The sequence below is a fragment of the Vulpes vulpes genome, chromosome 7 (genome assembly GCF_048418805.1).
Source record: "Vulpes vulpes isolate BD-2025 chromosome 7, VulVul3, whole genome shotgun sequence".
Classification (NCBI taxonomy): domain Eukaryota; kingdom Metazoa; phylum Chordata; class Mammalia; order Carnivora; family Canidae; genus Vulpes; species Vulpes vulpes.
The window spans coordinates 120,720,706-120,732,789 of record NC_132786.1 but is presented as its reverse complement, the minus strand read 5'-3'; the positions used below and the strand labels follow the sequence as shown (position 1 = coordinate 120,732,789).

General features: G+C 40.7%; 1 protein-coding gene across 3 annotated transcripts in view; it reads right to left on the bottom strand.

The window, feature by feature from the left end:
- The window catches only part of MET (MET proto-oncogene, receptor tyrosine kinase), a 112,190-nt gene that overhangs the window by 51,635 nt on the left and 48,471 nt on the right, over positions 1-12,084 (bottom strand). For all 3 annotated transcript variants that reach the window (XM_072764851.1, XM_072764854.1, XM_072764852.1), the window contains exon 3: positions 6,861-7,052. In XM_072764851.1, coding sequence (XP_072620952.1) covers positions 6,861-7,052 — 192 coding nt within the window. The remainder of the gene's footprint in view (positions 1-6,860; positions 7,053-12,084) is intronic.

Genomic DNA, 12,084 nt, shown 5'->3' with positions numbered 1-12,084 from the left:
ATAGTTTTTGGTGGCACAGAGGAAATGTTACCGGTAGAGCCAGCGAGTTCTGCTTTTGATCATGAGCTAGGATGAGTGTGTCTTTCTGGAGAAAATGGGATGAACCGGAGAAGACAGGGAAAAGTGAGATACCTGGAGTTTTAAGGAGAGGCCGCAAATACCTTTTTGTTGATCATTAGCCCGTTCTCTGCAGGATACCTACTGCTATAAAATGCCAAGAGTGCTTTTCTATCATTAATCCCTTACTTTATCTTATTGCTAGAATTCCAAATAATGGAGTAATCACTTTAACCCCCAAAATACCCCTGTAGGAATGTTTTTAAGAAATCAGACGTTCTTTTTGGTTGTCATGGAGATATTTCTGAGGACAGAACTGAATCTAGCACTTAAATTTAATTTTTATGATAGATCACTTGGCAATCTTAGGATAATTAGTATGAAATAGAAGAGTGGCAATTATCTTCGACTGTGTTGACAACTAATCTTTAATGTTTAGGTCTCAAAAAAGAAATCCAAAAAACCTTTATCTTTAATGCTCCTAAAAATACAAGACTGATATATTGGGTTTGAGGGAGTAGGGAGGAATCCAAATGCACTTGATTGTTGTGGCTATGATCTCAAATTATCTGGGAGAGCACACGAGAAAGAAATATATGTACAAATATAATAAAACCTTTGTGGCTAGGCTCCAAAATCCATAAACCTGAACAAAGTAATTTTGTGTGATACATTTTCAAATATATAAAGGACAGGGGCGCCTGGGTGGCTGAGTCATTTAAGCCTTCGGCTTGGGTCATGATCTCAGGGTCCCAGGACCTTATGGATCAGGAAGTGGGTCTGCTTTCCTTGTCCCCAAACAGGGTATGGGGCACATACTAGGTCGTAAAGGCATATCGATTGCCTAAATATATGAATAGACTGAAATAAGAAGCTCACTTGAGGCTTGATGAAGGAATAGGTTTTTAAATGTTTCAGATATTTACATAACCTGCAAGTTTGATCTGCATTTTCAAGATATTGCTTCTACTGCCTCTTGCTTTCTTGCCTACTATAATAGACTGAATGTTTGTGTCCCCCTAAAATTCATATGTTGAAATCTTAACCCCTAATGTGATGGTTTTAGAAGGTAAGGCCCTTGGGAGGCAATTGGGTCATAAGGGTAGAGTCCTCAGGAATGAAATTAGTTCCCTTATAAAAGGGATCCTAGAGAACTCTCTTTCCCTCTTCCCACAATGTGAGGACACAGCAAGAATAGCCATCTATGAATCGGGAATCAAGTTCTCACCAGAAACCAGATCGCTGGTATGTTGATATGTTGATCTTGAACTTCCTAGCCTCCTGACCTATGTGAGAAATAAATGTCTGCTGTTTAAGTCTATGGGAATTTGTTATAGTAGCCTGAACTGACTCAGACACCTGCTTTAGGTTTACTGTCTTCCTCAGTATGTGAGAGAAATTGGTGTTTGTGTAGGAAGAAATCAGATATGAAGAATGGTGCTATTTATTTCAAGCAAGTAAAGATCTAGTTTTCTGAAATGAAAAAACAAAAAAAACATGAGAAGAGATACAAATTGCTGATTGGTATTGACAGCTCAAAAAAGGAAAGTGGTAAGACAAAGTACCAGGTGGCAAAAGTTGAATTAAATGTAGCTTTTCTTGTTTTATCCTTTGTTCTTTTTGGTAAATGGGCATGAGTGCTTCTATACCAACTTGATACTACAAAGGCCAGGTATACACAAAAAGCAAAACAATTTTTTTACTGCTGCAATACTGTTCTCGCTTTGGCAGCACATATACTAAAAATGCTGCAATACTGATGTGTGACTTTTAGAAATGACTGTGAGTTGAAATGTGTCAAAACCAGATCGAGACCTTTGTAAAAAAAAAAAAAAAAGCAAACATCTAAAAACCAAATAAACTAGTAAAATTTTTTAAAAATTTAAATAATCAATACTTTCAAATCAATACTTCAAATACAGTATCTGTAGGATCTGCCAATTTATACAGACTATGTCTGTTTTTGAATTTTAGAAGTGAGAAGAGTTAAAAAAAAAAACCCTATTGATAATATACTTCATGTGTTAAAATGTTTCTCTACTTGTTCAGAAAAGGACCCAAACAAGAAATCCCAGTTATTCTCTATTACCAAAAACCAAAACAGAAAAAGCTTAGCGTTTTCCCATGATTTCAAATATTTATGTTTCCATTTTCTATGTATATAAGAGTATATAAGATATACGTATTTCATTTTTTAAAAAGATTTATTTATTTATTTATGATAGACATACAGAGAGAGAGAGAGAGAGAGAGAGAGGCAGAGACACAGGAGGAGGGAGAAGCAGGCTCCATGCCGGGAGCCTGACGCGGGACTCGATCCCGGGACTCCAGGATCGCGCCCTGGGCCAAAGGCAGGCGCCAAACCGCTGCACCACCCAGGGATCCCACGATATTTGTATTTCAAAAGCATGCATGAATTCATTTTAAGAGACATGCACTGGGGTTGATTTTTACTTATAGACAGCACTCTGAAATTATTATTTATAATGGTCTCTTTTTCAAACAAAGAAATCTCAGAATTCATGAATATATTTTCTTCTATTTAAAAATTTTTTTAAAAAAGATTTATTTATTTTAGAGAGCAAGAGCATGAGAGTGCATGCATGTGCATGAGCAGGAGAAGGGGCAGAGGGAGAGGGAAAGAACCTCAAGCAGACTCCCCACTGAGCACAGACCCTAACATGGGGCTCTGTTACAAGACCCTGAGATCAAGACCTGAACCCAAATCAAGAATCTGATGCTTAACCAACTGAGCCACCCAGGTGCTCCAGATTTTCTTCTAAAGAAATATACCAAATCCACCATTCTTTAGGGATGCAACTAAATCAAGGATGTATATTTAAAAACAAAAAAAAAAAAAAAAAAAAGAAAGGCAGATGGTATTTTTATCTGAGCATTTTATAAAAGACACCAGTAAATTAGCAATCCCTAAAGAGAAATGTTGTTTAAGTTCAAGCTTCATTTGCCTGGGTCTCTGCCGGATGCTCACAGCATTGATGAATTGATGATCTGTGTCTACATTCTCTAAAAGAGCAGTAATCCCAAAGGTAATGTATGCCACAGGCTTCCAACACAAAGCACTGACATATCATGATGGTGGCACAGGAACTGAAAGAATTTGAAGACGGGAGGTCAATAGATGAATTGATTCCTCTTACTGGGACTGAGTAATTATCCTTAGGTTCACTGATTACTAACCTAATCCTTTAAGTAACGGTTATAAGTAATGATCACAAGCAAAGGATGTCTTTTTAGGTGATTCCTAGGCCTTTGACTTTCTTGCTTATGATCCAACTAGTCCAGTTAAGAGGCACAAGAGAACAGGGGTGATGAGTGGCTACAGCACCAAGGAAATAGGAAGATGGGAAAGGGGGATGAGAGAAGAGCAAGGATGATGCCAAAGAACCAAGTGACAGCTGTGACAGCGCCCAGGCAGTGGCCACTGTATGCAGACAACATAGCTGCCCAACGAATGTTTGTGGAGCCGAACCTGAAACAAGTCCCCACCCCCAACCCACCCGACACACTCACTCTCCCTGGCCCGACCGTCATGCACAAATATTTTAATAGCAAAACCTCACATCTAGAGATTAAAGGCCTTATAAGAGAGCTGTAAAAAAAATAATAATAAAAAAAAACGTATATTAAGCAAGCATTCTTTTTGCAAGTTGATTAGACGAGGAGCTCAGAAGGGGAGACGTGGGCAATCCCTGTGATTAGTCCTGTGATCTTCATGAGTAACCGTCTTCCCTCTCCCACGTAGCCCGGCACGCTGCACTAATGTTCCTGGGCCTTGTTCTTTTCAACATCCCCTCCCCCTTGAAGATTTATAAAAAGCCTCGTTCTCACTGTTTCCTTACACTACCCTGAATAGGACTTATCGTATTCTTTTACTTCAAAGCATCCCAAGAGGGTGATCAGACAAATAAAAACTGGTTTTGAAATCCGTATCTTCGTTGAGTCGGTGCCACAGATAGACTCTAATACATGTACACATCAGTCTATTCAGACAGACTTGCACCTGTATGAGATAAGTTACACATGTTTAAATGTTAGAAACATGTCAAACATGTCTTCTCGGCCATACATATAATATTGTTAGCTAAACAATATAATTCTTTCTAACCAAATAACCACTGTGAAATACCTGATTCACTTTACACCCGACAGCTGGGGCTGAAGCTTGTATTCCCAGCCAGAGCTGAACAGAAGCACAATAGGAAAGGCAGAAACAGCTGCAAACTCTTGAGAGAAAACATTTGCAAAGCAACTTTGACTTTAGGCTTCAGGGTAGGAAGGAAGTAAAAACCATTTTTCTGTTCCTTTTCATGTATGGCAGCTGTCTTTGGAAAAAAATTATGTCCATTCTATTTTATAACAGAAACTTCACAGTATTCTTAAAACATGAGTTGTAGGAACTTAGGTCTGGCCACAGATTTAGCACTTTAATGCATCAAAACATTTGTAGAGCTTGGGAGTATGGCTCAGCCAACTGAAGCTAGAAGGTCCCCAGGTCTCTGCTGCACGCCTCACTGACTCCTCCCCCAACATTATTTGCTGTAAACAAACGATTTCAGGGATGTTGATTGTTTGAGCCTTTAAGGGCTTTGGGTTTATTTACATAAAATTTAAGGGAATGGAATTCTCTTGGACAAATGTCAGAGAAATGGATCCTATGTGGGTCTCAATAGCCCTTTGTGTGTCTTTTGTCTTCTGCTGCCTTGATATCAGGTACATGTTTTTTATCGTCCATACTAAAATTTTAGTGCCTTAAAGACAGGTTTTGTGTCACTGCTTCCTTTGCTTTACTTACTTGCCTAGTAGAGCAAAGTTAGTAAGTTCCCAATATTTATCTGATGAATTAAAAACCAAGTGATTAAAAAAAAAATCAGTGATATCAGAACTTTGCATAAAATAAATATCTACTTACTTATTTTCATCTTTAATGTTTTGGACACACACATAATGGGCATAAAACAGCTTTTTTATGAAAATTCTGGGAGACAAGAATAAAGTACTCATCACATCACAGCATTTCTGTTATGACGAGACTGATGCATGACATGCCACTTAGGTGGTTGGTTCTGTCACAGAGCAGAATTTACTCAGCTCGCGGAGCAATCTATCTAAAAATGGGATTTTATTACAACTTTAGAATCTGGAAATTGGCCAGGAACCTTTTGATGTAACAAAAAAAAAAAAAAAAGTAAGACCTAAAGTGACTATAGAAAGCTTATTAATATGAAACTGGACGGATGAGGTAATAAACAATCTAGAGAAAAAGGAAAGCAAAAATAAAGATAAAAAGTCAACATGGTGAACGCATTAGGAACTCAACAGATGCCAGATTCTCTCATGCTCGTTCAGATTTTTTGGAATTCTATAGAATAATATCAATGTTAATTAAAAACACATTTAAAACACCACTACGTATTTTACAAGGATAATAGATACGGCCATATTTCAAATACTTTAGACTGCAAGTATATGTAGGAGGGGACTGGGCATCCAGTCTTCAGATTTTAAGAAGTTAAGACAGAACTGAATGGTTTGAGGTGGGTAAATAAGAACACTGGGCTGGGAGAGAGGGGGGAGGGGGGAAAAGTACAGTAATTTGAAGCAAATGGGAGGAGGGGAGTCCAAGTGTGGGAACATTTAGATAGAAGGATCTATGTGATTAGTTTTGAGCTAGGAAGGTTTTATTTACCTGTTTTATGACTTTGAAAAAATTTCACCATGCCCAGCTAGTACAAGGAGAACATGATTTAAAATACAGCGATGACCAATATCCATACTATTATAAAGACAGTGGTAATTTTAAAAATCATATCTTATAAAAGAATATAGATAGAGGATGTACAAAAGGGCAAGTCATAGGAAAACATCATTGTCCTCAATTGGTTTACTAGGGGTCATTGGCTGACTGGGATATTAATTAGATCAGACAATCATGAAATAAACATCTCTCTTTAGGAGAAATTTCTAGTATTTGTAGAAAGTCAACATTTCTGTAGATGCCACGGTCATTGTGCATTAATCAAGAACCTAACGATGACCTCGTGTTGAAAGCACTACCCAAAAGCAATCAAATGGATTCAACATAAGAGCATTTTAATTTCTGCAAAGTGCTGTGATTCTTGTATCTAGGAAACACGCTAACTGCAAGTCTGAAATGTGAATTTTTATTGTATGCAAATATGTTGCTATCCATTAAAAGCATTTCTTAATAAAATCTAGATATCCCCCCCTCCTCCATCCAGTATTTGGACTTCTTTGTGTCTGACCCCATTTTTGCAGAATCAGGAGAGCTGGAGTTACAATGGGATCTTGATGATAACGTCCTTTCCTAACTCCTGCCAATACTTCTCAATGATGTGAATGTTTCTTCTCATGGAGACACACGGTTCACACAATAGCTCTCCTTTCATCTGAAGCTTCCCTTGAAATAGGAAAACATCGCCTGGAAGTGCTTTAATTGTTTCATTTTATTCCAATCATGTGATAGAAATCATGAATGGAAAAAAAAAAAAACAACAACAACAACAAACAAAATCCCAAACCATTCTGGGCAAGGAAATTAAAGCAACCACATTGAAACCGAAAGCTTCAAGAACTTAACAAAAATCAGCCATATCCTTCATTAATGAGTGGCCTGGGCTTCATTGTTTTGCTTTCCAGTCTGGGTCTTTTTTGCTGCGATTCTCACTTTACAATATTTGCAAATACCTTACTGTCGAGGCAAACACAAACTAGCTGCATGCCACCAGGTGACACAGACACAGCCACTCATAGAAAGCATTTACCTGCATGAAGCGACCCTCGGACGTCCCAAGATTAGCAATGGTGAGGTCTCCTTTGATGAAGGTGGATATAGACGTTAAGAGGACTTGGTTGAACTGGCCCATGAATAAGTCAACGCGCTGCAAAGCTGTAGTGAACTCCGTTCGATATTCATCATTGCGCGCTTCACAGCCCGATGAATTTCTCAAAAGTGTCTGGAATAAAATATGGTCACAGAATTCATGTGAGTCCAGAAGCGAGCAAGCTCGGCAAGAAACTTTTCAGTGTGTCTTTTCAGAGCTCAGAGGAAAATGGCAAGGACAACCATGCAAATAAACTAGGAGCCCCAGACAGGCAGAACTTTCTCTAGGGACCTGCACGGCTTCAGGACCGAGAGGTGCTACTCGTGTATCTAGATTTTCAGCTGCAGTAGGCCTCGCTATCGCAGCATGCACTGGGGTTGGATGGGTGCATGCAAAGCAGTGGGACTCAGTGGTGCTAGTAAAAGAGAAACAAAACCGTACATGTCTCAGCCCTGGGCAGAAAGGTAATGCTTCCAGCAGTCAAGTCCAGTAAGATGGATGTCAACTGGAATAGCAAGTGTTAGGGTCATGCGTAATACGTTATATTTTACAATGTGTGCCCTTGTGCATTTGTGTGCAGTGAGGCGGTAGGGGGTGGTGGCTGAGAGACAAGCCACAGGTGGGCAGCACGGCACGCACCCCACTCAGGTTCCTGCGTCAGAGCCCAGTCTCTCACAGGTATTTACCTTACATAGTCCCTATAACCTCTGTGTGTTGGTAAAATTTAGGTTATCCGTTTCATAAGTAAAATAGAGAGAGTATAGCAATGTGCCTACCTTGCAGAGCTGTGGTCAAGGCTAAATGGGCTAATTTAGCGATCGCTCCTACCATAGAACCCAGTGCCTAAAGAAGAATACCACCCCAGTATTTGTCACCACTATGGGGAAAGGCTCAAAAAAGACTGTCAAAGCTGTGCATCAAATGCCGCAGGTACCAACTTACAAAAAATACCTGATTGATGACCACTCAATCAGGTATTTCTCTTTTAGGTTCAGCTTCAGAGTTTTAAAAATATTGTTCAGTAATCTATGTCAGTTAAGCACTGTGGGCCCTCCCTCCACCTTGACACCTCCGTGTCCTGGTTTTCCTTCCACTTCTCAAATTGCCACCTTTAGCCTTTGTGCAGGACCACCCACGCCTGGCCATGGGTGTCGGGGCTTCTCAGGACTCCATCCCAGGGCAGCTCCTCTCTGCCCTCTTCACGCTCCCCCAGACAAGCTGCCTCTCCTGTGGGGTCTGCTGCCATTTAGAGGACACATACGTGGGTACCAACCCCTCCCCTCTCCTCCGAGGTGACTGTGCAATCCCCACCCGACGTCTCCAAGACTTCAGGTTTGATGGGACCAACGTAGAAGCTATGGCCTTCCCTCCTGCCTGAGCGGACGATGCAGTGAACGGCTCTACCGTTCCTCTAGAAGCCCAAGCCATCGATCTAGGTGCCATCCTTGATTCCTCTCCATGCACAGACCATCATTAATTTCTATCATTTGTACTTCCTAAACATCTCCGGGACCCACCCAGTTTTCTCATCTCCACATTCTGACCCCCATCCAAGCCACCTCTTCTCATTCCTGAACTACTACAACGGCTTCCAAATTAGATCTGCCACATTTGATCTCATTCGTTCTCTACAGTGCAGCCGGATTTTCTTTTTTTCCTAAAACACAAATCTCATCATGTCACTCTGTTTACAACACGCGATGTTTTCCTATGGCTCTCAGGATGAAAGACAAAAATTTTTAACTTGGCCTGGGGAGCTTGCATCATCTGGATCCTCCTGAACTTTGCAAATTCGTCCTCACTGTGCCCCCCTTTGTGCTCTGTGCTCCAGTGAGCGGCTTCTTTCAGTTCTCCAAATATGCCACGTGTCCTCTCGTTATAGGGCCTTTGCACATGCTGTTCCTGGAGTGATGCCTCCACCTTCATTCACCTTATTGACTGCTATGTCTCCTTCAGATCTTAGGGTGTCATCGTTTCCTTAGGAGGCCTAGTCTGACCTTAACATCTAGGTCAAGTGCTTCTATTATTGCCTGCATAATACATTTTACCTGTATCATAACCCTGAGAGCTGCAACTACTATTTGTTTGTGGATTACATGATTGATTCTTGCCACCAGAGACCCTGCTTGTTTACTGCAGGGTGAAACATCACACAGTAGGTGAAATATTACGCATAGATCTTTAATAAATATTGAGTGAATGAACGAGTAAGTGAATCAGTTATGGGTAGATGGGAGATGACTGTGAAAATATAAACTAATATTACTAAGCTTTTTTTTTTTTCTCCTGGAGTTGATATAGTTACGAGTTTATAAGAAACAAATAATAGAGCGTCTGGCTCCTGACTGTACTTATAAGACATCTGGAAATTGGTAAATTTGGGGCAGATAACAGGAGGCGGGAGCATATAACAAGGAACTATCTTCAACTTGGAAGAGAAACAGTTTATTTTTACATAGTTTTGTATGTAGTTTCAAGTTAAGGAAAATAATTTGAAGGTTAGGAATTCTCTATTATCATCCTATTGTATTTATAATAATCAGAAAGCTGCCATAGTGTATTTAGGACTGATTTAATGTCGAAGAACAAAGTGAAATAAAAAATTTTGTTGTCCAAAAAAAAAAATTTAGTTGTCCTTATGTAAAACAGCCTTTCTCCTTAAGGTCAAAATTCTGTCACGTGGAATACAGAGTTCATCTGCGACTCTTATCATTAAAAAATAATCTACAATGATCTTTATTATAGCAACAAATATTTATTTCTTCATTATAAGTGGCAATAAATTACAAACAGTTTCAGAGATGCTAAACCTACTGACTCTTGTAATTAATGAAATGTTCTGGTTCCAGACATTTATTTTGATATATTAATGAGTGCTATTTCACTATTTAATTAGAAGCTTTTCTTCACAGAAGTGCTATGGATTGCTCTGAGGAGTAGCAGATAACTGAAACGTACCAGCAATTCAATAGTAACCAATTAATTGGTAATTAAGTTTCCATCGGTGATCAATCATCCATTTTGCAGAGACAGCCACAGGAAGCTGCTTCAAGAAGCAAAGACCAGCTTTAAACCAAAGACCATCTCAAGGATTCCATCTCAGAGCTGATCGCTCTTCAGGGTCAGCACTGTCGTTCTGTTCCTTTTTCTTGTTTATTTTACTTTTTTTCTATGTCTAGATGGCACCTTGGGAACTTAAAGCCCAAAATGTGACCTTGCAGAAGTAAAATGAATTCACTGGAACATTGAAAAAAATTGCTGCATGTGGGATAGAGTCACAGATTGTTAACTAAAGCAGCCACAAGAGGCCAGAAATGGTCTCGTTCATCTTTTTTCATCTTGTGCTGTATTTTGCTTAGCACACAGTAGGCGTTTAATAACAGCTTCCTTAAGACTACTACATCTGCAAGGTACCCCGAGGTAAGCCCATCTGCCTACCCAGCTTGCTTCCTTGTCTGCTTGGCTGAACCGGGCCAGCAAGGGATTGGAGGTGAGATGGATGTTCCAGTGCCTGCGAACCTACAAGAACTCCTCCATCTGTTTTAAATGGAGAGAAAGTAACACAACCCAACGTCAGCCGGTGTGTGTCTTCACATGTAAGGCAGCAATGTAGAACTCTGCACCGGCTCAATCAATATTTTTGTATATTCATGCATATATTATTTTAAAGATTTTATTTATTTATTCATGACACACAGAGAGAGGCAGAGACACAGGCAGAGGGAGAAGCAGGCTCCCTGCAGAGAGCCAGACGTGGGACTCGATCTAGGGTCTCCAGGATCACACTCTGGGCTGAAGGAGGTGCTAAACCCCTGAGCCACCCAAGCACCCCATATTCATGCATATTTATACTTTCTTCTCCTTTAGGAAGTAGTAGGGTCTCTAAATGGTACCTCCTCAAGGATTGATTGGATTATGTCTCTATTTCTCCCCAAAACAAATTCCTAAGTATAAAATCATCGCACAATGCTGGAATAGAATCTACAGAACTCCTCGATCTTGAAAAACTGTGCAATTTTGAGCTAAAAAACAAACATGTCAGGTCCAAGTGGCATTCAGATTTTCAAAGCCAGGGGATCCCAACCTTTTCCTTTTTTGTTTTCTCCATAGCTGAGACCTGCAGGAGAAGGGTGAGGGCCACAGTTTCGAGGAGAAAGTAATATTCCACTATTCAGTGCAGGAGAGGGGACTGACTACTTCTTGTCTCTTCCTGCTGAGAATCTTGATAAACTCAGTGATTAGGGTCAGGGTGGCAGGCACTAGCTATAGAGTCCCAAGTGGTCTCTGAGCTTCAGTAGTGGAATTTTAACCATCAGGGAGCCTCGGTCGAAGCTCTTGGCACTGCAAAGGTATAGCACGGTGTAAGCATGACTAAATCTCAGTCTGATTCACTACGTCCCTTAAAGATAATGAGCAAATGTGCTTGCTGCTCACTTGTGCAGGGAAGATGGGTGGTTCCTCACCACTTGACACACAGTTCCTGGGTGCGGCATCTGGAGTGGGACTGGGTCCAGATGGAACCACCACCACAGACCTGCTGCCAGGGGTGTCCTGGCCATTCGTGCTTCCCTCGGACCCAGAAGGGCTTGTGCTTTGGGGTAAACTGAGCACGGCTGGCGGGAGGCAGTTTCCTGGTAATATAGCTGCTTTGGGGGCACCAAGGAAGAGTTTGCAAAGAAAGCTTCACCCCAGCAAGCATTAGCTGGTGAGTCAGACTAACACCTTCTTTTCGGGAACAAAGGGAGGAAGAAGGAAGAAAAGAAGGGAGGGAGAAAATCAATCTTCACCCTGCACCTACACTGTGCCAGGCACCGAGTTGGGCCTTGTCACGTGCAAGCAGACTCACAGCCCTGTAAGGTTTGCAGTTTTCGGGAGGAGACTCCGAGCAGCCAAGGGTGCAGCCACAGCGGCTGATTCACACTGGAACTGGCATCAGAACTGCAGCAGTCATTAGAATTCGGTTCTATCTGATTCTCAAAGCTCATGAATTTCTTCTGCTACTGTTTACTATTCTTACTATTCTGGGCAAAGTTCCAAGAATTGCACAATTACAATAATGGAAAGGGCCTCGGAGACCATCTTACCCCAGCCCCTCATTTTAAGCATGAGAAATTCAAAGTCAGGGAAATTGTAACTCTCAGGGAGTTGGAATTGGTCAACCAAA